Raw genomic sequence first — 26,380 nt, 5'->3', positions numbered from 1 at the left:
TCTTACCTTGATCCTAGTTTCCAAACAGGCGACACAAGTACTAGTAGTCAGATTTCAACGTCAATATAATATTAACAGAATTACAAATTCGGTATCTAAAATATAAAAAATTTTTTACAGTTCTATAAAAAAAAATATACGGCTCATAATTATGTATACATGTAGTCAATAGAATTTATAAATAAATTCCAAAAACGATTATAGAAAACTGTTATGCCTAATGTTACATTGACGTTCAACTCGAAGTGGAAAACTTGAGAAAATTTATCTCAGTACCAAATTTGCTTTATAAATAGCGGGAACGCCTAGTTTGTTACGAAAGCTTGTGGTTTGTTAATAAATATAGTAAAATAGTGATCCGGATGCAGGAAGATTAAACACAAATACAGTGTTTTGTAACTAATTGAAGTTATCACTGCTGCAAATGATACAAAAGAAAACCAGAGAAAGAATAATAAACAATGATATGCACAAAATATTTCGTCTGCTTTTGACGGGCGCTTGAGAAATACACCACAAGCTCAACATATGCACAAACTTCTTAATCTTATATAAAGAATAACCCTGGAATGGAAATGAAACTCACTTTTTTTAAAAGCAAAATGTTATGTTTTCAGTCCCAGAAAGCGATGAAGAAGCTGCTTGAACTTGAAATACGACAGATACAATGTTTGGGGCATTCGAACACTTCAACTCTTCTATTTACATGTGAAAGCGAGGCTAAACCACATCACCTATTTCATTGCGAGGCGGAATAAAATATAGTTCTGAAAATGTATCGATTGTTTGATAATATTTCAGATTTATTTTATCCAACACGGTTGTGTTTGCATTATGTGGACATAGGGTGTTTGTTAATCGACGCATTTTTGTGTCAACGACTTGTGATCAGAAAAATTACAAAACTGTGCGTAGGAAGAAATTAAAAAATGTCAAACGACTAACCCCTAGCAACAGCATGTGTTTGCGTGCCTCGTCAGAACAGCACTGCGTTCCGAGCGCCAAGCGCTACGTCACACTGGGCACAAACGACGTGATAGACGCAGGTCATGCGTTCAAACCTGGGACGCTTTATTTATCCCCTCCGCAAATAAAGCTGGGTGGGACCTTTTGTTTATTTGTGTCGATGAGACATCACAGAGGGTCCCGGATCCCACTAGTATGTCAGAGAAATGATGAGCAGACACCCCCATTCAACATTTCGTGTCGCCGCCTCTGTCACACCCACCAAAACCAGTCAACAACAAATCAGAGAGGTTTGAATTGTGATTGAACTATAACATCCTATTTAACTTCATTTATTAGATATGTAAATATCTATTCAATATACTTCGACGGTGCAATATAATTATTTTTAAAATTTCAATGAATATTATTTGTTTTCGAGTTTATTTTTTAAAGTAACTTCAATTCATGATAAAGTGCACCTCATCATCGGGCATTCTTCTTCCAAATTATGGTCACTCAAACGTAAAACAACGGCGCTGACATTTTTGACTTTACATTTTTTTTAATTTGATTTATGTCTTGATTAAATTATATATTCTGAGCTACCATAGGAACTATTTATTTATTTTCTTAAATTCTTTTGTAATTTTTATGTGTAATTTTGTATTGCAAGCGTTAATTTTATAACTATAGTTAACAATTTAATTATAATGATTGAAAATCTGTTGAATATTGGCAAGTCAAATAAAATCTAAAAATTACCTTAAACCAAGGTAATGGTTATCAACATATTAATTGTCAAAAACATGAAAGAGTACGACAACATTTATTTGAGTTCATAATAATGAATCAAAACTTTATTACAATGAGTGAAAAATACAAAGTGTGTTTTATTATGAGCAATACAAATACATTTATATTTCCGGGCAAGTGTATAAATAAATGCAACGAATATACTTGAAATAATATATTTCTGATTCGTTTCAGCGTGTTCGGTTCCTTTACTTTCTTCTTTCTGCCCATTGTTACTTGACAATGTTAATTTAAAAGTGAGCAATGTCATACACCGGAATCACTGAATTGTCGATATTCATTTGAAAATGTGTATTGTGTACTTTTTGTCTAACATAATCAAGCACCGTGAATGAATAATGCTATATTATATAAATAAATAAATAAATAAATAAATAAATAAATAAATAAATAAATAAATAATAAATAAATAAATAAATAAATAAATAAATAAATAAATAAATAAATAAATAAATAAATAAATAAATAAATAAATAAATAAATAAATAAATAAATAAACAAACAAACAAACAAACAAACAAATAAATAAATAAATAAATAAATAAATAAATAAATAAATAAATAAATAAATAAATAATACTATGTATGTACTAATAAAAAAAATACTAACAGTGATCATGACAAAAACAATTTAAGAGCATTCATTTGTAAGGCGTGTTTAAAAAGACCATATGAACGTATATATTGGTTGTTAAGGTTATTGAAACTCTCCATACAGTACACAAGTAGAAGACATATGTTAGCACAAGTAGCGAGAGTTGCGTAAAACTAGCTGGAGCATGAAAATTAAAGTTTGCGAATTAACATAAACTAAAACCAAGTAAGATCTTTTTAAGAGAATTGAATTTAAAAAGACGATCATAGGAAAGAATTTAATGAATTTGTCGAGTCACATTTTTTTGTATGTTTTCTGAAGTTACACGCACTCAAATAACAATATTACTGAAAAGGCGACCCAAAAACGAGACAAATTATTGTATTACATACAAAATATTGCCCAGAATATGACGTGGCGGTAACAATTTGGAAACCAACTAAACTCATTAGACAGGTCAGGTTATTCTTCGAACGAAAGTTGCCATTATGACGTTGGTGGCAGTATTCACGATACCTAATCTCGGACAAAAGCTTCGATGTCATTTACCACAAAAGATGGCGTCGCAAAGCTCTGACTGCAATGACCACGAAGACAGAATTAAAGTGGGAATTTTAACAGGTAATTTGTTAAGAATTCACGGTTTTGATAATACTAACTGTTTCGTAGTACACTTGTTCATGATCGAGTTCCGAACTTTGAAGTCTGAATAATGCCGAACTGCATTTTGAGACGAGTTGAACCGTTTTTGAAGTTCTACCCGCCGAACTCCATTAAAATGCGAGAGATGGCGCTTGAAAAGATAGGCAGATTTTCCGCAAATAGGTGTATATTCCTAAACTTTTAATTTATTCACGGTCAAGAAACCCGGCTGCCTTGTAATTTTCTCCGGGGTAATTAGCTAAGGGATTGGTCAGTTACTTCGGTCTAGGGGGGTCGGTGGATCAGTAGGGGGCCGGGGGTTACCCTGTTTTTGATATCATGAATAGGGGGGGTCACCCTGTTTTTGATATCATGAATAGGGGGGGTCACCCTGTTTTTGATATCATGAATAGGGGGGGTCACCATGTTTTCCAGAATTCACACACGCGCTCATGCATATATTTTTAAAAATTAACAAAAGATAAAAAAGTTAATCGTACAAATGTGTTCTTAATAATAACTATTACCTGTATTGCCTATAAATTTGTTGATGCAAAAAATGTTATAGGCTAAATATTTTGAGGTTAAAGTTGCCAAATAACTAACAGATTATGCAATGCGGCTATAGAACCCCAATTATACAGTTAAGTTTTAAACACATCCCAAGTCCATGTGCTGCTGATATCAGATTATTTTATTTAAAGTCTGAAGTCACCATTGTATAAGATATTTACTGGATTTATCCAATTTTAACAGGAGACGGAAAGACAACACAGCAATTAGTACAAAGAGCAGTGACAGTTTTTGTTCAGCAAATCAAAAAAGTTAAATTTGGGAAAATGCTGATGTATAAATTAAAATAAATGATGAAAAAATAAATAGTTTTTTTGTTTTTTTAACTTTTATTTGCATATTTTGCTCTGTAAAATACCAAAATCCAACACAAATTTAAGCAAAAATCAAAGTTTCCTTTGTTTTCATAAGCACAGACTGTGCTTCGGGTGTAAAGCTTTCCTGGTCTATAAGATATGAAAGATATTTTAATTCCACCTTAGTTTTCAAAGAGTTCAAACCGCCTAGATTCAAATCCTCTTTTCTTATCTTATAAGGGCGTTTATTGAGTGAGTACTCCACAGCTTTGCTTTTATTTACTATCTTTAGCAGCATAGATTTCCCTCCTTCCTTCAGCCTTTTCTGTAGTCATTTTTTGACTTTATGCTTCCCCTCCCCTTCTAAGGTCTTTTGAATGCAAGCACTAAAAATGATGTCAAAATTATGGCAAACCATGATATTTTCAATGCACATACAATACATTTTGTAATCATGTCAGAGCCAAAACTGTTAATGTTGTTTGTTTGTTTGTTTTTCTGTTTTTTTTGGGGGGGGGGGGGGGGGGTCAGCATGTTTTAACATATAATGTTGGGGGGGTCAGCCACTTTTTTTTATTTGATAGGGGGTGAGTCAACTGAGATTTTCAGCTGGCAAAATGGAATCTGCCGACCCCCCCCCCCCCAGGCTGAAGTAACTGACCAATCCCTAAATATATCTGATCTTTGAAACCACTATTTCTGACTGTATACTAATACTATGTGTAGGGCGTTCATTCTTGACTAGGGTGTATGGTGAAGGGTTCCCAGAAACCTGTTTATTATTACCAACCCACCATACCCGCTTCTTATGTTACATTACCTTATTATTATTTTTTTTTCACAAAATTAATAATTTTAGGAAAATTTATTTTAATTGGGTCATCTGATATTTTGAATTGAACTTGTTAGCAGACTAGTTACATTATAAATGAACTGACATTCACCTGTTTCTTTTAGCTCCATGCTTGCTCTATTGCAAAATTTCAAAATTGTTTATGATAATTTAATTAAATAAGGATACCAAGTCAAACCATTGGCGCGTTCATCATGATTTACCAGAGTTGCTTTTTTTTTGATAATTGGCAAACAAATTGTGCTTCTCGTCCTCGGAGATTTGAAAAATAATGCGGTTTTATTTATTATTATGTAATGCTGCAATAAGAAGATAGAATTTAACTTTTGATTTTTGAATAATGTATTGAAAGGTTATTTCGATCCATCTAACATCCTATGAAATAAGAAACAAAAATGTTAATTTTGCCATGTACTGTAGAATACTTTATTTTTGCTTGGAATTTATTTTCGCTGAAGGGATGATTCCGTGAAAATAAAATCCAGCGAATATACTTTTTTTCCTATATTTCACATTAGACTCATCAGAAATCAGTGAAAATAAATTCCATACAAAACGCCCAAAAAGCCTTTTCAGCGAAAATTAATTCCAGCGAAAATAAAGTATTCCACAGTATATAATTGCTAATTGTAAGGTGTGCATGGATTATAACAATCTGGAGCTTTACTATTTTTATGTGTGTACATTTCAGCTAGAATTAGCCAGGGTGTGCAGGAAAATATTGCCATGTAGGTATCTCTCCCCAATATTTCAAATGGACCATCCCTTGATACAATTCAAATATTTCTGTCTATTCAGTAAGCGATAGCTGCTCTAAGGGAAAGGCTGAAGACAAAAGTGGAAGCAATTTGAAGAAATTGGTCACAAATAAAGAAGGGTAAGTTATATTTGTTATTGTTACCATGACAGCATATGTTTGTAAATATTTTTGCCACATTTGTTTGTGTTTACAGACCAAAATAATAAAATTCTCGAATTATTTCTCTCCCAAAATTCAAGTGGAAAGTGAAAGAATTAATATTCAATTGAGTTCAATTAACAGATTTAATTCGCTAGGTTTTAAATTTATTTAAGTGAAGAAAACGGTGATATATTTTACAAGCACCCCCCAGTACATGTATTTTCATTGTGTTATATTCACCACATTTTGTAATTTCTAATTGATAGACAGGTTAATGTTTGATACGCAACTGCTTGCTTTGTACATTGCAGTAATTAAAACGATTCAATTTGTTCGTGTTTCAGACTGAATGGGGTCATTGTAACTCAAGCCATAGTACCTGATGATGTCAGACAAATAAAGGTAATATGAAATGCATTAGAAATGATGAAAATTTTCCCGAACCAAATATCAAATAAATTATAATTTTTAAGTGAACTTTTACCACAGGAAGCCCAGGAACTAAAATCAACTGTAGTACGCAGTCACTATGAGCGCCGGGGGGGGGGGGGGGGGGGGGGGGTATCTAGTGTAAGAAATAGACAAGGGATGAAGGCTCCAGCCAGCTCATATTTTTTAAACTGGAAAAAACAGACAAACAAAATGAAAAATAAAATCTATAAAAAATAAAAAAATACCAGGTTGAAGAATATTAGTTGCTCCTTCTAATTTCGCCAAAGTCTTACCTACATTTTACCGATATCTGCAAAATAAATCAAGAAAACTACACAAATTGACTCCATTTAGGAATTCCTAATTCCGGTTGGCCCGAACGCACGGCACAGTTGGAGGCGTGGCCTGTTCAGCATTTTGTCAACAACCAATCACAAGACTGGTTACGAACCACATCGAGGTCACGACTCGGTTAGCCTTGCTCAACTGGTTCTACATATTATTTTTCATTTTGTTTGTCTGTTTTTTTCAGTTTAAAAAATATGAGCTGGCTGGAGCCTTCATCCCTTGTCTATTTCTGATACTAGATACCAGCTGATAACCCCCCCCCCCCCCCTCATAGGGAGTGTGTACGGTACAGTTGATCATAGTTGCTGGGCTCCCTGTGCTTTTACACACATATTGTGACTTTTTTCATGGATATTTATTATGAAATAATTTTAGTTGTCTACAATAAAATTGTTAGAACAAGACCTGGGCTTATGACAGAGAAATTATGGGATATAAAACATAAAATTAATTGTATGTCAATTTTATTGTACATTGACATTATCTTGTTATTTGGAATGTCTGCCAATCGTTATATGTAAGTTTACTAAGTCTGGCTTGGGAGGATCTAGGTTTTGACACTGAGCACCTCCCTCCTCCCAAGACAAATCATATATTCAAAAATATCCTGCTGTCTTTGGTACTTTCTGGCAAATGTATCAACTGCGTGAGTGTTAGTGTGCATTACCTGGATTTGTCCCTATGTTGCAAATGACTAATACATGTATACTGTGTATTTGTAGGAGACACTCATAGAATGGTCTGATAGTTTACATATAGGGTTGATAATAACCACTGGTGGCACTGGATTCGCACCTACAGATGTCACGCCTGAGGTAGGTTTTGTGCTGTAATAACTTGAGTCTGGTTTTCATTCAGTCACCCATACCATCATGTCAAAAGATATGCTGCATATTTTGGGTAGAAAATGAAGTAGTATTGAACCTGAATTTTCACCTATCATTAGATTTGACTGACAAGTTCATCATGTAACTCTCTGAGGTGATGTGGATGTGGTTGTCAGCTGGTGGGAGGGACTACAACACATATTTTATTCTAAATTGTGATGTATTATTTTGTTATGTTTGCAGGCAACAAAGTCTGTGATTGAAAAAGAATGCCCTGGTATGGCTGTTGCTATGTTGATGGGATCACTAAAAATTACACCAATGGCTATGTTATCAAGGTAAATGCAGTTAAGAATGGAACTTAAAAAATAAGTTGTTTTCAGTTTATCAGTCTATTATGTGAATACTGGAAAACAGTCTGACTAACCTGATAGTTATTATGGTAACCATACAGTTTTTGTTTGTCTGTATTGCAGACCAGTGTGTGGGATACGTGGTAAGAGTCTTATAGTGAATCTTCCTGGCAGTACCAAGGGATCACAGGTAGCAATTACAAACCTATTGCAAAAAAAAAAAATACATTTATTATTTATAAGGTAGCAATAAGTGTAAAATGTTTTGTTACTAATCATGCTACTATAACAACCTATATATCATCTAAAAGCTGAGATATAGATGAGTATGGTTATTCATTAGGTCGACCAATGTTTGTGTAAGGGATTATCTATCAGCCAATATTACACTAGTGCTTTTTTGACTATACTGAAAAATGAAAACAAAGTTTTTTAACACTTTCAGTCAAGCAATTGTCCTGCAAGTTATACAAAAGGTTCATAATATGTAAGATAGACAATCCTCTCTTTGTTTCTCTTTATCTGTCTTTGTTTTCATTACTACAACCAAATAACTACAGACATGCTACTGACAATACACTGCTGATACTTTGGCTGAAATCATTACCAATGTTCTGTGCATTCCACAGGCAATTTGGTGCCTGGAAATGTTTAAAAAAATGTCAATAGCAGGAATTGTTAACAATCCAGAATAGCAACATTTGTTGTCAGGTAATTCCTTAGACAAACATTGGTATCATTTATGCACTACCGTATTCATCTACCATATGTCTACGCTTACCAACTCATATCAGCAATGATTCTGTATAATCATAATCACCAGGAATGTTACGAGATCATCTTGCCAGCATTACCTCATGCAATACACCTACTACATGAGAAGATGGATAGAATACGTGCAGTACATTCCAATTTACAACAGGTTAGTTTAACAATCATTCGTTGTATTCTCATATCCAATAGCATATTCAGACTGTAACGTATAGTCAATTCACTGAGACGTATAGTCCATTGCATGTTCATTCCATAATGTGTTTGTCACCTCTTGTGGTCAGCTTACCCCCCCCCCCCTCCCTCCAACGTATCAACACATGCATATTATTGAATTATTATACTTAGTGTAGATAATCAAAGATGGATATTAGTTAAGGATGTGGTACCTTCACAACCATGATAGATTGAAATGCAAATTGCCATTCAAATTATTTCAGCAATAGAATTCCTATATTAACATCACATGTGTGCTTCTTAGTCTAAGTAGAGCAGAGATTGTTGTGAGATGCTTAATACATTGGCAGAATGTGAATGTAGATAAATGTCCTGTTATAGTATTTTGAAGTGCTAAAAACACTGTACAAAATGTATTTGAAAAAGGGTACAGTCTAGTGATAATCATAAGAATGGCTTGTTTGTGGTATTAATGGATGTGACTAGCCCAAATCATTTCCTTCAAAGACTGACATTTGTCTTCATCTTACTATTTCTTGTGATCAATGGAATCATATTATGTTACCCTAGTTACAAGCCACTATGCATTATCTACCTTTGCCTCAATGCATGTAGTGTCTATGAATCAACAATTAATTAGGAAGTGCTGTATTTATGATATCTTATTAGAACTTTACCATCATTTACACTAACAAGAAATCATGTAATTAAATTTAAAATCTTTGAGAAATGTTACTGTCTTTGACAAGTATGAAAAAATATTGTGGAAAATGATGATGATGTCATTCCAATTTCTATTGTGTTTATCCTCACCTTTTTTCCTTTTGTTCACCCAGTTACTTTGCATGTGTAAGTTTTATTCCAGTCTCTATATGTGTTTATCTTACCTTGTACCTCTATGTTTACCTTTTGTTTGTATTTTTTAAATCTAGGTGTCAAATCCAAGGCACATTCAAAATAAGGGGAGATGACAATATTTTAAATTTGTTTTCACTTCAGACAAAAGCAATATATTATTTTTTTCATGCATAATGGTGTTAATATTAAAATATTCTTTCTAGATGTATTGATCCCCTAAAAAGAGCACATCAAACACTGATTTCATATAAGTAGTTAAATAATAAACTATAGGCAGTGTAAAGAGATTTATATTTTAATTTGGATTTTGTAGTAAAGGTGTGTTATATATTGTAAGAACACTTATTCAGAATGTTATGCTCCTTGCTTCTTGTGTAAGCATTGTAATAATGCCCTTAACCTCAACAAACTTTCCAGATATAATGTCTGCAGTGGATTTTTGTCATCTCTATTACTGTAATAAAGCTCATTTGCTGATACCCTGGTGTGGTATAAGTAAAATTTGTTCACTTAAGTGCCACAAGCCTGCCCTTGTTTATTAAACATTGGAAAATGAGGATGAGTTTATGTGAGAAAGATATGATCTTTCTGATTTTTCTGACTGTTACACTATATTACTGATCAGAACACAGATGGTGAACAACAAGGAGCTGAAGATGACCCGGTTATCGTAGCAGCGAGTCCCATGTCTGACAACACTGATTCTCCCATCACTGGGAAGAAGGGAATTCGTGGAGTGTTTCCCATTGCTATTTATTCAGAGAAGTCTACCAACGGAAAGCAACCTTCTGCGAATGGGAATGATTGGGATGAGACCGAACACTCTGAAGAGATTCAGCAACACACAGATGATGCCATTGAGACGAGAGGATCTACGACAAGTGAGGTGGGATTATACGTTACAAATCGATCTCTTGTTAAAGTGTCAATAACTGAATTCAGTAATCATAACCAAGTCTCCCAACAACATTTTAATGACAGTGGTACAGGCACCGATCAATTGCTTGACAATAATGCTGATTTGGGACAGCAACTTGGTACTGCCACAGGTTTGGGACAGCAACTTGACACCGCTGCAGATTTGGGACAGCATCTTGACACTGCCCCAAGTTTGAGACATCAACTTGACAACAGTTCTAATTTGGGACAGTATGTTGACAACAACACTGATGTTGAGTTGCACGAGTTGAATAACAGTAACCATGCACTGCAAGAAGGGGAAACATTGGTATTGCTACCAATGCCTCATAGTAATGAATTACAAGAAATGGAACGTGCCGGAGACGACGTGTTTGAATTTAATGAACCTGACACTGACACTGGTCTTAATAAAAAGACAAATGACAAAACGAAGGTGTCCAATAAAATCTGCTGGAAGTCTTGCAAAGATTTCTACACAGTACCGGTAGGGCAGTTACTCAAATTGTTTCTGACTACACATAATTTACTGAAAGACATCAGTCTTTACCGTGGCAAACGTGAGGTCAAACGACAGTTGGTTTCAGTGCAGAGGCACGAAGGGGCTGTCGATCGGGGCAGTTGGCAGCGTGGCAAACAGACCCTTGAGCGTAACCGGTACGATGACCAGTTTGTACCAACGGAGGAAGGACAGAAGAAAATTGAGAAAATAAAGAATAAATGCGGTAGAGATCAGTACGTGGTTGCATGGTATTTGTGGTGTCCAGGACATGGGAATTGTAAGAGAGCCTGCAATGGTTATGGGAAGTGTACTGAAGGTAAGACACACATTCATTGGTTGATACTGTAAAATATTAACTTTTTACAGCACGAACAATGTAACAATAGATGCTTTTCCATTCAACTGTGAGATCTTGCGTGAGTGAGTTGCGAGAAAGACGTGCGCCAAAAGTCTGCCATAAAAATCAAACAATTTGATTTTGAACTTGAATTTCTTTATTTCGTTGCTCACATTGAAAGGCCGAACTTTGACAGGGGAATACTGTAAAATACTTCATTTTCGCTTGGAATTAATTTTTGCTATTTTCGCTGAAGGAATGATTCAGTGAAAATAAAATCCAACGAATATACCTTTTTTCCTATGTTTTACATTTAACTCATCAAAAATCAGTGAAAATAAATTCTATACAAAAAGTCTTTTCAGCGAAAATTAATTCTAGCTGAAATAAAGTATTTTACAGTAATGCATAATCTTGCAGTGAACAGAAAATGGACTATTTGAGTTAAAGAATGATATCACTGTGCGTAAAGAAACCCTTGGTAGGGAGATTTTTGTTCTAAAGACTCTTGGTATAGGGTAGTTATTGTAGTTACAGTCATACATGTGTACAACGACCATACAAGGGACTTCATTGAAGTAGTCTTTATAGGCAGGTGTTTTTCATATTTTTTTATGGATAATAATGCGATGGTGTTTTTGCAACAAAAACACGTTTATTTTAAATTATTTGATCAAAATCATCATAGAATTAGTTGACTAGAATGTTAATCATCATTATGTAAATCTACAAAAATATTTCTGAAAAGGTGGTGATCTTTTTATGCCATGCTACTGTCTAAAAGTGGTCACTATATAGACAGGTGGCTTTACTCCTACATATCATTTGTAATAAGGCCACGATTACATGTATTTGCTCCATAACAATTGCCTCTCCATTTTATTCATAGTGGATCATAGGTTTGGAGGTCCATATATCGAGTTCATTTCAACAACATACCAGATTATGTTCATAACTAGACACTTGCCAGTTTGTTTTGGAAACATTTATAAACTGTGCAATGACTTATAGGCAGGCTGAAAATTCAATTAATACATGTACCTGTAAGCTTACCAAGTACTCAGTATAGTTGAAAAAATTGGTATAACATATTGCTTAGCAGATTTTAATATGTAATATAACATTCATTGTATTGTGTGGTACCAAGCTGTATTTTAACATGGTTATACAAAGACATGTTGTACCGTTTCTTTGTTAAATTAACTGATGTGTTTTTACATTGCTGTGTTTTAGGGTGTAAAGGAATGGCTCACAAGCAAGACAGACATAACTGTTCAGTACATGTGGCATTGAAGATATTCCTTGGTGATCTATCCAACTGGAAGATTAAAATCACAGGAAATCACATTCCAGACGATGCAACATTTCCATGGCAACCTCCTCCTAAACATTCTCTCAAACTAGATGAAAACACGCGAGACGTGATTATGTCCTACACTAATGAGCAATCAAAGGTTGCCGATATCTGTGAGTCGCTGAAGGCTCATCCAGTCGTGAGTAAATCACCATTCCCTGTCTCAAAACAGAAAGTGTCTTTCTTAGTGTCAAGATTCAAGAAAAAGACTGGGACTGCTAAATCACAGAAGCAGGTGAAAACAACCGCAAATGATGACCAAAGAAATCTACCACAGCAGCCACAGACTGTAACACTCAATCCATCATGTGTTGCTATCAGTCATACCCAGAACATGCATCAGAATAGATCAGCAATGGTTAAGAGAAAAACTGGCACTGTGGATATCATAGCAGTACCCAATAAGAAAGTTAAATCTGTTGTAACCCTTTGTAGTAGTAGAAATAAAAAAATAAAAAGCACTCAAAATAAAGTTTGTAAACAACCAATAACTGCATTGCAGGCTTTGGAGAGTATCGAGAAATCAAAAGACTTTGAGTTGATGTCATCAAGCGATAGTGAGGAAGATACCCACGTATCCCAGTACAATCGATATCAACAATTGTAAAATAAACATATTAAGTGCCATAAAACATAACTGAACATTTATAGGTGCTTTCATGTTTCTTGGTTCTCAACATTTGTGTGTATTGTAATGGAAACAAGAGCTCTCCACCACTTATTGTACATTGACAAGACTTGGACATAATAATAAAATTAAATTGACAAAGTTTAACCATTATTTGCATACATCCCACATCCTGCAATAACAAACGATACATTTCCTTTATTTTCTAAATAACATACCTGTATTATGTGCTTATTATGTGCGTATTACGTGAATGGTAGCATTTACAAATGTAACTGTAATGTAAATCATGTTTATACATTCCACCAGTTTAGAAGCATTCTCCTGTGAACTTTTTAGGTTTCTACATTGGTGGTTGGTTTGTTGGTGGGGAGTGGGTGTTTCTACTTGGAAAATAATTAATGATTATTAATACTTAATGTATTATGACCATTTACATAGTGTTTATTATACTGGTAGATGCATTATTGATCACTTGATATGCGATTTGTAACAACAGACTGCGGGTATTTTCAACAGAATGTTTTACACAGTTTAATGTGTAGTTTTGCTGAACATGTTGACTACAGTGTGTAATAATCAGGATTCAATAATATGTTTCAAACATTATCAGATGCTATTAACTTTTATTCTCGCTATGATATCCAATTTAATGCTTAAATATAATCATAGTAAAATATTAAAAGTAGTGTAAAATTGGCCAACAGCTTGAGATTTAAATCAGTTTATTTTAGACTTGACAGAGTTAATTTATTTTCACACATCTTTTCTCTGATTCACCACGATATGATGTATATTAATGTCAAGTCAGGTGACCATATAGTTGCTTTCAAATTTCAGTACCAATAATTTGAATAACATGTATACATGAAATTATTGGTTTGAATTACAATATAAATTCACTTTGAGTGAGTGAGATCACTAACTAGTCAGTGACAGTAAGTTTGAAAAGCAATCTTTGATCTTGTAAAATGAATACATTTTAGAAAACAGTTTCACAGATAACATGGAAATAAATGCAAGTAATCTCATTTTTGTACTTTTATATCTACTGTATTTGTATTCCATTTGTGGTTCATAACATGCCTTCAACATTTTCTGTTGAATTTGACAATAAAAAATATCTGATATGTAAAATTCAGTTTGATAATTATTTAAAATTTGTTTGGAAATTGGAATTAAAATCTTTTTAGTTTCACTACCCATGTTGCTTAGACAGATACTTAGTTATGGAATGCAATCTAAGTCCTTTTGGTATAATAATCATTGTCAGAATAAATTAACATATTGTGGTTCAAATTGCTTTCACAGGGTGAATCTCAAATAGTGGGGCTATATTAGCTGACAGACTTCTCGTTGAATTAATAGAATCATATCTCTTGTGTACAAACAAATTCCCAATGATTCACTGAAACTGTGCATTGATCAATCAACCATGATACCAGTCCAGGTCTCACTAAATCATTCATTGTCTCTGACATTAATTAAAGCTGCAATTACAAAACCCAGGCATTTAAAAATGAAATGTTAATTAGTTCTGTACCAATTTTGTGAAACAATCAGAAATATTTTCTCTAACACAAACTAATCTGTAATTTGTTATCCCATAATACTTCATTATTTCCCATTAAGGACAAGTTTTTCATTGCATCACTATGTTTAAATTTTTTAGAAATTCTTAGTAAAATATGCTACTGTAAAATACCTTATTTTTGCTATTTTCCCTGACGGAATGATTCAGTGAAAATAAAATACAGCGAATATACCTTTTTTTCCTATATTTTACATTCAACTGATTCAATTAATTCCAGTGTGCATCAAAATCAGTAGTTAGTTAATGGAAGCCCAACAAATTGCCTTATATCTAGATTAACTAGCATCCCATCATGCAAAGCAGTTTCTTTTTACTAAAACTTGGATATCTTGTGAATAATGTGACACATAATACTTCTTACATTAAAAGGTACAAACAAAATATATCTGATAATACAATTTACAATGCTTCAAACACAACATTTTTCACATGATCCTAATAGAGGTGTTTTTATATTTCAACTTCCATATATAGCTCTTTTCAACTGAAATATGTAGTGGATATTTTGATTGATATTTACATTATTTTGTTTTCGAATATTGTTTGACCCTGAAGCATGATTGTCACGGACATCATCATCGTCTTCCACATCGCCCCTCCGATCACCATCACCATGGTAACCACCGTGCAAAAGAAGACTGTAATCACCATAAGCATCATTTCCATGTCAGAGAAGATGGTGCAGAGACCAATGGTATGTTGCTATAGTGACAATTTATCTTCTCTGTATCATTGTTTATTACCACTAGGATTATTAGTGACTTGATAATACGGTACAAAATTTGGACTAAATTTGGTAAAAGTTGCTTTTACATTACATTAAACGTCATAATTGACATTCGATCTCTGAAAATCTGGAAAATATAAACAAAAATATTCATGAAATGTCCGTTTTCTTACTGCTAATTCAGCTCCCTATCTAGATGTGTAGAAATAAAAAATGGAGGTCAGTTCAACCAACCAATCAAATGAAAATTTATTTGTTGCTGGTTGATTTGAGGTTAATTCCATTGAGGTCAAAGTTCAAAGTATTAGAGTCTTGTATGTTTTCAAAATGGAGAGTATATGGTACTTTGATTTATTTATTTATAACAGATCTTTAAATCTGAACTTGTATGACAATTTTATTGTAGTATGTTAGATTCCTAAACAGACTGTTATTATATCTGTGATTCGTATTGTGTATACAAGCACTAAATGCCCACATTATCACCGCCATTTGCTTGCAGGTAACTCACAACCAAAGCATCATGATATAGAGAAGATAGCACGTCGTCCGCGTCACTCCCCATATCCTATGATCACATTTGATGATGCAGTGGAAAGAGTTATGAGTAACACCCATGTATCTGACATCATATCAATTTCTAGTCAAGGTAAATTTATAAATTATGGACACATTAGTTATACATGATGATTATAGAAAAACAACATAAAAAATATTTTAAAAAACAACGCATTAATATATTTGTTCATTTATCTCCAAAATGAAAGTGTTTTGAAAATATATAGTGCATTGTTTCATATTTTATAATTTTTATATTGTGTGATGTTATATATCAGATGCATTAGGTTGTATACTTGGTTGTGATGTAAAAGCTAAGGTAGCTGTACCACCATTTCCTGCATCAATCAAGGATGGCTACGCTGTCATTGGTAAGAATACATGTACACTATTGGACTCTCATACTGTGGTATTACAGTCTCATATTGTGGTAATAATGACTTATTTTTGGCAATCTCATGTGTAATTTTATAATTATTATCCAGTCCCTTCAAAAATCGGTTGAAATTAAAATAAATCTTAGTAAATTGAGCAGAATTGCATAGATAGAACACCCTAGCATCAACAAAATTGGCATGTGAGGCACTCTTAATGATATGTTTGTTTCATTTTCCATACTGATCTCCAGGTTTCCTTTTTTCAGACTGTTAAAATATGCATGTGATAAATGTATTATCCTACCAGATTGACATGAACAAATTTTTGTGATTATCACCAGCGTAGAATCAATCTTCACTTCACAATCTTCTATCTCAGATAGATACTAAAACACTGGCGGTAATCACTCATATTTGCGGACATCAAGCAAAGAAATGTCTGAATAAAAACCTGGTTGAAAAAGTGTACAGGATATGCACTATAGAGGGAATATATGCAATATACAGAATTTTGTAATTATCGAAAGTATAAATGATTGCAGCTTCTGATGGTATTGGTGATCGTCAGGTAATCAGTGATAGTCTGGCTGGGGATATGCCATCTTTAGAGGTCAAACCAGGTCACATTATGAGAATTACTACTGGTGCTCCATTACCACCTGGTGCTGATGCTGTAGTTCAAGTTGAAGATACCCAGCTTATCAAAGACACAGATGATGTAAGTTATAATTCTGTTAAAAATAAAACATCTCTTGTACAGAATGTCAATTCAATTACATCAGTTTGATTCACAATAAAAATTACATGAAAAGATGGGTGTTGCATTGACAGTGTGATATATAAATATAAAATTCCTTGTATTATCAGTGCATTTCAATTGATGTCTTCCAGGGATGCACTGAACTTGAAGTCCGTATTTTAAAAACGCCCAAAACAGGTCAAGATATCAGGTATTTAATTAGTCTGGATCATCTGTTATCCTAATTTCCTGTGATACTTAAATAAATAAATAAATAACAGAGTTTCTGATTCTCTCAAGATAATATTACAATCTTTATTTTTGGATAGAAAATAATGATTTTGTATTGCAGTCATCTATGTTACACTGGAAAGTATATGAATTTTTTATAATAAAAAATGTATGATTCATTAATTCATAAAGCATGAAACAGAACATACTGTGAAAATCAATTCAGCTCGACGGTTCAACATTTTGTTTTGGTTAGCAATTTAAGAAAACTATAATTGGAAGCCTATCAAAGGTACAGCAGGTATAATTTCATATCAACAAGGATCTTTCATCAAACAGATGCCATATCAACAATGTAATCAGCATCAATCATGTATATACTAATGCATGATTACATTGTCTCTGACTAATTTTGAGTCTTATGTCCTAGACACTTTGTTTTGGCTCATTGTCACTATCCTGTTGTCAAACTGCACTGATATTTGCCATATTTTGATATTGATATGTACATTGTAAGATATCTCTGAAGAACACAGGTGAAGATTTTTATTGTATTTGTGAAGAACACCTTTATTTGTAAGATGTATATTGATTCTAAATTTTAATAATTCATATTGTATATGCTTATAGCATATTTATTTAAAATATCATAGCTTATTGTGTCTTTCCACCACAGTACAGCAGCAAGTCTAACTTGCGTGTAATAATTTGTTTACTTTAGACCCACAGGTGTTGATATCGAAGCGGGGCAAACCATCCTGTGTAAATTTATCAAATTAGGCCCTTCAGAGCTTGGTTTATTGGCATCTGTTGGCGTGACAACAGTGGATGTGTATCGTAAACCAACTGTAGCTGTTATGTCAACTGGTAATGAGGTAAGTATTAATGGAATAATTATTTTTGTCACATTTATTTATTTAAAACTTAGTGTCAAATCACAGACAAGGTGAAACCTGTCTAAACTAGTATGAAATTAGATACCAAAACAGTCTGTTAGTTGATCTGGTATACCAGTAAACTGGAAATAAGTATACACACAATAGAGCTGCTTAAATGGTAAATTTACATATACTGTATATACTGCACCTCTCTGTAAACTGACCACCTCAGTAAAGTGAACCCTTCTGTAAACTGAGCACCTCTTCAAACAGAACAATTCTGTATATTGAAAATCTGAACACCTATGTGAACTCAGCACATATTATTTTTTTAAATAAGAAATTAAATGCTATCATCAGAATACATTGGAAGTGTACCGGTATTGAAAAACAGATGATGCTTTCCAAGAAATGAACAAAAAAATAAAAGACATAGTGTAAAGTATTCAGTAAATCAGTTAATTGTGTTTTATGTTTCAGTTAGCTGAGCCTAGTGTTGGAGAATTACAGGAAGGCCATATATATGACAGTAATCGTACAACTCTGCTAGCAATGATTAAACAGCATGGCTTCACTGCAGTGGACGGTGAAATAGCAAGAGATAGGTACATATTATTGCAGTTACCCTGTCTGTATGTGTGTGTGTGTGTGTGTGTGTGTGTGTGTGTACTTGGATTGCTATATGTTGCGAGGACAAAAATACAGATATATAGCTACTTCTGAGGACATACACATCTTCCGAGGACCTTTTTCATAGTCCTCGGAAAACATAATTTATATTAATAGTTAATTCGATTATTAATACGTTTTGCGTAGCTTAGGTTTAGTATCGGGGGAAGGTATGGTTCACGTTATATTAATATTAATATAATTATACCATACCTTACCCCAATACTAAACCTAAGCTTCGCAAACATTTCTATGTTCAGTCACGGGATATTCAACTCTTGTTTAATTAAACTTAATTAAAATGCAATTCTCCATTGTATTGCATTGTAATTGAGTTTAATTAAACTCCAATTAAAACGCAACCCTATATAGGAACGCGTTTTAATCGAGTTCATATCGCAACTATATTAAAAGTTAATTCAACTATATTAAAAGTTAATCCAATGGAGTCCTCGGAACATATTGCAATACAAGTATGTGTGTGTGTGTGTGTGTGTGTGTGTGTGTGTGTGTGTGTGTGTGTTCGTCTTTTCCACCGATATCTCAAGAACCATACATCAGTTTTTGATGAAACTTGATGCATAGATGCTCTGGGCCAATGCGCAGATTTGATTAGGTTTTGGTAGAAATCCATAAATTAATTACCTAATTTGCATGATAATTAGCTCATTTTTAGCTGTTCCATGACTGTTCCACTGATATCTAAAGAACCACTCATTGAATTTCGATGAAACTTAGTACATAGATGCTCTGAACTTATGCGCAGATTTGATTAGTTTTGAGTAAAAAACTGTGCATATTAATTACCTAATTTGCATGATACTTAGCTAATTTTTAGCTGTTCCATGACTGTTTCACTGATATCTAAAGAACCAGTCATTGGATTTTGATGAAACTTTGTTCATAGATGCTCTGAACTAATGCCAGGTTTTGATTAACTTTGGGTGAAAATCAGTACATATTAATTACCTAATTTGCATAATAAAATAATTTTCAGCTTTTGATATTTTAAGTAGTGAGCATTACATTTCAATGAAACGTGGTACATAGATACTCAAGGGTTATGCAGAGATCGATTGTTTTGGGATAAATATTTGTGCATATTAATCACCTAATTTGCATAGTTAATTAATTTTCGGATTTTCACGTATATCTCAAATACTAATCATCACATTTTAATGAAACTTGGTACATAGATCCTCTAGGACTATGCAGAGATCTGATTAGTTTTGGGGTAAATAAATGTGCATATCAAATAACTTATTTGCATAATTATTTAATTTTCAGCTTTTTCATTGTTATCTCGAGTACTAATCATCACCTTTAAATGAAACTTTGTACATAGATGCTCTAGAACAGTGTACAAATATGATCAGTTTTGGGTTAAAATCTGTCCATATAAATTCCCTAATTAGCATAATAATTCATAATTGTTTGGTTCTGATCACATTTCAATGAAACTTGGTACATAGATGGTCTGTTACACTGCGCAGACCTTATTAGTTTTACACTCTGTTCATTTTAATTTTCTGATTTGCATAAAAAGTTTTCAGCTTTTCCATCAATATCGCAAGTATACAAGTAATTTTGAATTAATTTTTACTGTGTTTCTAATACTCTCAGCACACAGGAGTTCTTTCTAAGCTTTCTTTGATTATAATTATGCTAACATGTTGTAATGCTTCTTGTTCATTTTAAATCTTGTTGATGCCTAGTGTCATTCCCCGCATATGGAGCACACTTCCCTGGAACACAAACAGTCATATCAAGAGTGCACACAGAAAGTTGCAGAATTACAGCAAGTAGTACAGAATCTCAGCATTAGCTTTTAGTTATGAATATAATAGTAAATCTTTCAAATAGTGTCTTTCCTAGGGTCGAGACAGGTTCTCAAAAGAACAAACCAGATTTAGCATGCATGTTTTCTTACTACTACAGTACATTTTGACCTTTCAGCATGTGCCTGAGAAGATGTGTATAAATCAACTATTGTTGTTGCATTGGCACTGGATGATTCATTGTTGTATAAATCAACTATTGTTGTTGCATTGACACTGGATGATTTATTGTTGTATAAATCAACTATTGTTGTTGCATTGGCACTGGATGATTCATTGTTGTATAAATCAACTATTGTTGTTGCATTGGCACTGGATGATTCATTGTTGTATAAATCAACTATTGTTGTTGCATTGGCACTGGATGATTCATTGTTGTATAAATCAACTATTGTTGTTGCATTGGCACTGGATGATTTATTGTTGTATAAATCAACTATTGTTGTTGCATTGGCACTGGATGATTCATTGTTGTATAAATCAACTATTGTTGTTGCATTGACACTGGATGATTCATTGTTGTATAAATCAACTATTGTTGTTGCATTGACACTGGATGATTCATTGTTGTATAAATCAACTATTGTTGTTGCATTGACACTGGATGATTTATTGTTGTATAAATCAACTATTGTTGTTGCATTGGCACTGGATGATTCATTGTTGTATAAATCAACTATTGTTGTTGCAGTGGCACTGGATGATTCATTGTTGTATAAATCAACTATTGTTGTTGCATTGACACTAGATGATTCATTGTTGTATAAATCAACTATTGTTGTTGCATTGGCACTGGATGATTCATTGTTGTATAAATCAACTATTGTTGTTGCATTGGCACTGGATGATTCATTGTTGTATAAATCAACTATTGTTGTTGCATTGACACTGGATGATTCATTGTTGTATAAATCAACTATTGTTGTTGCATTGACACTGGATGATTCATTGTTGTATAAATCAACTATTGTTGTTGCATTGGCACTGGATGATTCATTGTTGTATAAATCAACTATTGTTGTTGCATTGGCACTGGATGATTCATTGTTGTATAAATCAACTATTGTTGTTGCATTGGCACTGGATGATTCATTGTTGTATAAATCAACTATTGTTGTTGCATTGACACTGGACGATTCATTGTTGTATAAATCAACTATTGTTGTTGCATTGGCACTGGATGATTCATTGTTGTATAAATCAACTATTGTTGTTGCATTGGCACTGGATGATTCATTGTTGTATAAATCAACTATTGTTGTTGCATTGGCACTGGATGATTCATTGTTGTATAAATCAACTATTGTTGTTGCATTGGCACTGGATGATTCATTGTTGTATAAATCAACTATTGTTGTTGCATTGGCACTGGATGATTCATTGTTGTATAAATCAACTATTGTTGTTGCTATGGCACTGGATGATTCATTGTTGTACATCTACATCCATTTGTTTGCACATCTAAATAATTTGTCTGTTCTGTCTTGGTTGCCGGTAGTTTCTTTCGTATTGATGTTCCAGTTTGTTTAATCTGAATGTCAGTTTTGTTTTTGTACTCTGGCAAGTACAGTATGGTTAACTACCGTATGATAATATAATAATTTTTTCTCTGTTTTCTCCCATATTCCTGTTAAATCGCAACTGTGAATTTGTTGGTCAAACTATTCATTTTAGTTTACAGTCGTTAGTTGAGAGAATCCAATGGTGTTTAGAGAAAGCCGATATTGTTATCACAACAGGGGGTGTGTCTATGGGTGAAAAGGATCTCTTGAAGTATGTTTTACAAGTCAAACTTGGTGCCACTCTGCACTTTGCAAGAGTTTTTCTCAAACCAGGGTAAGCTGATTTCTTTGCATTTTAAGGTTCAATTCATCTACATGTATATTAATATTATCAAATTCTAATGTGATTTCTCATTACCCAATACTGCTTTGACTTCATTGCCATATGGATTATTAGTTGATTCTTTGAATAACATAATTCATTTATACTTTTGGTAGATTGGAAAGGTAAAAAACAAATACAGAAAAATGTTAACTTTAGTGTATTCAAGCAAATGATTGTGAAATCAGCCCAGTATGCATCGACTAGATAAAGTCAGGATTTACTAATGTCAATAAAACTGAATACCTAACTGTGATTGTGTTTGTGTTTGTAGGAAACCTACTACATTTGCATCATTGGATTATAATGGTAAAAAAAAGCTGTTCTTTGCTTTACCTGGTGAGTATAATGGATGACATTTCTGCTGTAATTATATGATATCACTTCAGCTTTCATTATTGCAGTATTGTATCTAATGTGTGTAATGTCATTGCAAATTTCTTGATACATGTACTAGTCCAATACATGCCTATCTGAGCTGTTCCACCTACATAATTGTCAGTGTATATGTTTTCTAGGTAATCCAGTATCAGCTGTGGTATGTTGTAATCTGTTTGTTGTTCCATCTTTGAGAAAAATGATGGGTAGTCAATATCCTCACCTTACCAAAATAAAAACAAAGGTATGTAAGAACTGGAAATACAGTGAAGGGCATAAGGCTGGGATCGTTTTAAACATTTTATAAACATACATTTCCATAAATCAAAATGGATGTTAGAATTTGAATTAGCCAATCCAGAAATTGTATTGTGATATCATAATTAGTTCCAATTAATATTAATGAGATGAGTTCATTTTGAATATGTGGATGGTTACAATTGCTATGACTACAGTTGCTATGTCTTTGTTCAGCTGTTAAACCAATCACAAATTAAATATTTGAATTTGAATGAGAGTTGATGATTAGCATTTACAAATTTTTATAAAAATGTTTATAAGCAAACCAGCTTTGTGCCTTTCGCTGTAAACATCATTATAAAAACAGTGTGAAATGTGTTTGAAAGGCTTTGATGAATATTCACCTAATGCTAATCACTAATTCTGTTACAGTTGTCCACTGATGTGACACTAGATCCTAGACCTGAGTTCCACCGTGTTGTTGTACACTATTCTGTTGATGATCCAATACCTACAGCACTGAGCACTGGAAGTCAACAGAGTAGTCGTCTACTAAGTCTGAAGTCAGCAAATGCACTCTTGTGTCTTCCTCCAAGAACTGAATATAAGTCAGAGATGAAAAAAGGCTCTCTTGTTGAAGCGTATATAATTGGTGATGTCTAGCACAATTACAACCATGCTTGATCTATAACATATTTTCTCTATTACTGGTAGTAGCAATGCATTTATGTAAATGACAGGTATTTCTTTGGTCAAATTAAGTCATATTTTAATGATCAATTTTTGGTTTATTTCTCTTTTTGTTAGGGCTTTAGTCCTTGTAATAAAGCAAATATGGTGTACAGTGTGCTAACCCCCCCCCCCCCCCCCCCCCCCCATGCTAAAATACATTCTATTAGCCATTAGGCCAACAGATTCTTATTCAAAGAAAAAAAAATAGTAGTGATCCAGTTTTAATCACCTTGCCCGTAACATCAAAGATGGAAGGGAAAGATATATTAAGGGAAAGATTTCTGTCCGGCGGCGACGTCGTCGTTAATAATTGTTATTGTGTGCACAATAACTTTACTAATTATATTCCAAACTTCATCAAACTTGGTCACCTTATTCATTAGTATAAAGTCTTCCCTGAGTATGAACACCAGATGTCCTGTATGAAAATATATTGAGAAAATCTGATAAAATATTTTGACTGTTTCTACTTGACTGATCACTGGTGATACACATTCAAAGGTCACTGATCTCAGTGGAAATATGCATTGTTGTCTGTGTTCAATGAAGCAAATCATTTATCTTGTAATTATATCCTTGGTAATGTATCTCACAAATCCCATGGGAATACTAGACTGGGTTTCAAAACCAACTCATGGAGAGAGTTTTTGCACAGTCTGATACACATTTGCAAACCTACCAATAAAATCTTTACAGAAAACAAGATGTCAGAAAATCAATATAAGCACTGCTATGAACTGGGTGCCAAACTTTGATCAAGATCTGAAGCTAATAGAAAATCTGTTTAGGCAAAAGTCATCAAATCAAAAACAATACAGAACAAATACATAAAAAGCAAAATGTTGCATATTGTACTAAAACAGTTCATTTGACAAATGAAAATTCACAGGAATTTGTTTCAGCTATTAGAACAGAATGATGGAGCTTTTATAATAAAAATTTAAAAACACACTTTAAAAACAAAGATTGCAGTGTTTGAAGATGTAGATCCTCAGGGGGCAAAGGAACTGTTGACTTCTTTCTCCACTGGACTTCAACTAACTATTTAAGTTGATTTGCATTACAAAGCAGAGCTTGCAACATGTTTTTTTTTTTACTTTTCAAATAATACAGTAGTCACACAATAAATATAATAAAGCAGTTCATATTTGTCTCAGTCAATCATTATTTTTTGACGGACACCTGTACAAAATACTTGGGCAAAAGCCAGCTAAGATTTTCTGGTATCTTGCATGATTTTTGAATCTATTCACATCTAAATGCAGCACTTCTTTTCTGAGATGCGGTATTTGTTTTTATAATAAAAAATCTGAATTACTTTGAATAAAGCTGGAAATTATGTCCCTTAAAATAATTAAACAAATTAGGCACCAATGTTTTTGTAGGATATTTACATCTATCAAGGATATTTGGTAAACTGCTTTCCCACTGTTGTTTCAACCCTAAAACTTGTTTGTATTCAAAATTAATTATGACAATGCATATTCATATTGAAACAAACTATGATAAAGGGAATAATATTATATAACAAAGGGCAAGGTCACCAGAGTTCAACTATGTTTTTTTAGTCCCTGTTTGGACGCAGTCCGTAAAGGGGACTTATGTTTTGACCTCTGTGTGTCCATGCATGCGTGTGTGCGTGAGTGTGTGCGTGCGTGTGTGTGTGTGCGTGTGTCCGGACCTGTATCTTAGAAATGCCTAGACCAATCACAATCAAACTTCACACATACATCATACATGATATTATATATGTGCACGTCAATTTGTTTCACGATCTGATTCAAGATGGCCGAATGAGAATCATCAAAATCAAGCATTTCCCGGCTGTTTACAGATGGATTTTGTTCAAACCTTGTATATACGTTGGACATTATAGGACCTTGATGCACATCATTTTGTTTTACAATCTGATTCAAGATGGCCGAATGGCGGCAATTTTTGTGCTAAAAAATCATAAAAATCAAGCATTTCTCGGCTGTTTACAGATGGATTTTGTTCAAACGTATAACATACATTAGACATTACAGGTTCCTGATGCATGTCATTTTATTTTTCAGATTGGATTCAAAATGGCTGACTGACAGCCATTTTGTTTTAATGATTGGGCTTCTAGAGCCATATCTTTTAAATGCTTTGACTGATTATATTCAAATTTTATATATTCGTCATACATCATGTTATATATATATATATATATATATATATATATATACACATGTATTCAAAATGGCTGATTTTGAATGCTGTTCCAGAGCAATATCTCTCAATATGGATAAGTACTTGTTTGACGATCAGATACAAATATCAATCATTTTAATGTTAAAAAATCATATTCCTGACATGGTTATATTCCAGCTATATTACAAAACCTTAAATTTAATAACTAACGGGGACTGTTCTATGCATGGC

General features: G+C 33.3%; 1 protein-coding gene across 2 annotated transcripts; it reads left to right on the top strand.

Moving 5' to 3' along the window:
- Nucleotides 1-2,885: 2,885 nt before the first annotated feature.
- Nucleotides 2,886-24,019, top strand: LOC102800736 (gephyrin-like). Of its 2 annotated transcripts, XM_085495476.1 has the most exons (18): nucleotides 2,886-2,977; nucleotides 5,519-5,597; nucleotides 5,966-6,023; nucleotides 7,124-7,216; nucleotides 7,472-7,566; nucleotides 7,705-7,771; nucleotides 8,405-8,503; nucleotides 15,276-15,414; nucleotides 15,950-16,096; nucleotides 16,284-16,376; nucleotides 16,925-17,100; nucleotides 17,274-17,332; nucleotides 18,074-18,227; nucleotides 18,711-18,835; nucleotides 22,412-22,573; nucleotides 22,896-22,960; nucleotides 23,140-23,243; nucleotides 23,672-24,019. In XM_085495476.1, the coding sequence occupies exons 1-18, from the start codon at nucleotides 2,914-2,916 to the stop codon at nucleotides 23,900-23,902; spliced, it is 2,010 nt and encodes a 669-aa protein (XP_085351602.1). In that variant the 5' UTR covers nucleotides 2,886-2,913; the 3' UTR covers nucleotides 23,903-24,019. The 2 variants fall into 2 exon arrangements, with proteins under 2 accessions (XP_085351602.1, XP_085351598.1); XM_085495472.1 differs by lacking the exons at nucleotides 15,276-15,414; nucleotides 15,950-16,096; nucleotides 16,284-16,376; ... (6 more) ...; nucleotides 23,140-23,243; nucleotides 23,672-24,019 and adding exons at nucleotides 10,013-11,123; nucleotides 12,378-14,263.
- The last annotated feature ends 2,361 nt before the right edge of the window (nucleotides 24,020-26,380 follow it).

This window comes from Saccoglossus kowalevskii, chromosome 2, assembly GCF_978046115.1.
Source record: "Saccoglossus kowalevskii chromosome 2, keSacKowa6.1, whole genome shotgun sequence".
Classification (NCBI taxonomy): domain Eukaryota; kingdom Metazoa; phylum Hemichordata; class Enteropneusta; family Harrimaniidae; genus Saccoglossus; species Saccoglossus kowalevskii.
The sequence above is the reverse complement of the archived record's forward strand: the minus strand, read 5'-3'. Positions and strand labels throughout refer to the sequence as shown.

Bases quoted from the DNA above. Each gene is read 5' to 3' on its own strand.
- LOC102800736 (XM_085495472.1), top strand. From the start codon at position 2,914: ATGGCGTCGCAAAGCTCTGACTGCAATGACCACGAAGACAGAATTAAA. The intron at 5,598-5,965 runs GTAAGTTATATT...TTCGTGTTTCAG, and splicing joins TTGGTCACAAATAAAGAAGG to ACTGAATGGGGTCATTGTAA. The intron at 7,217-7,471 runs GTAGGTTTTGTG...TTATGTTTGCAG, and splicing joins CTACAGATGTCACGCCTGAG to GCAACAAAGTCTGTGATTGA.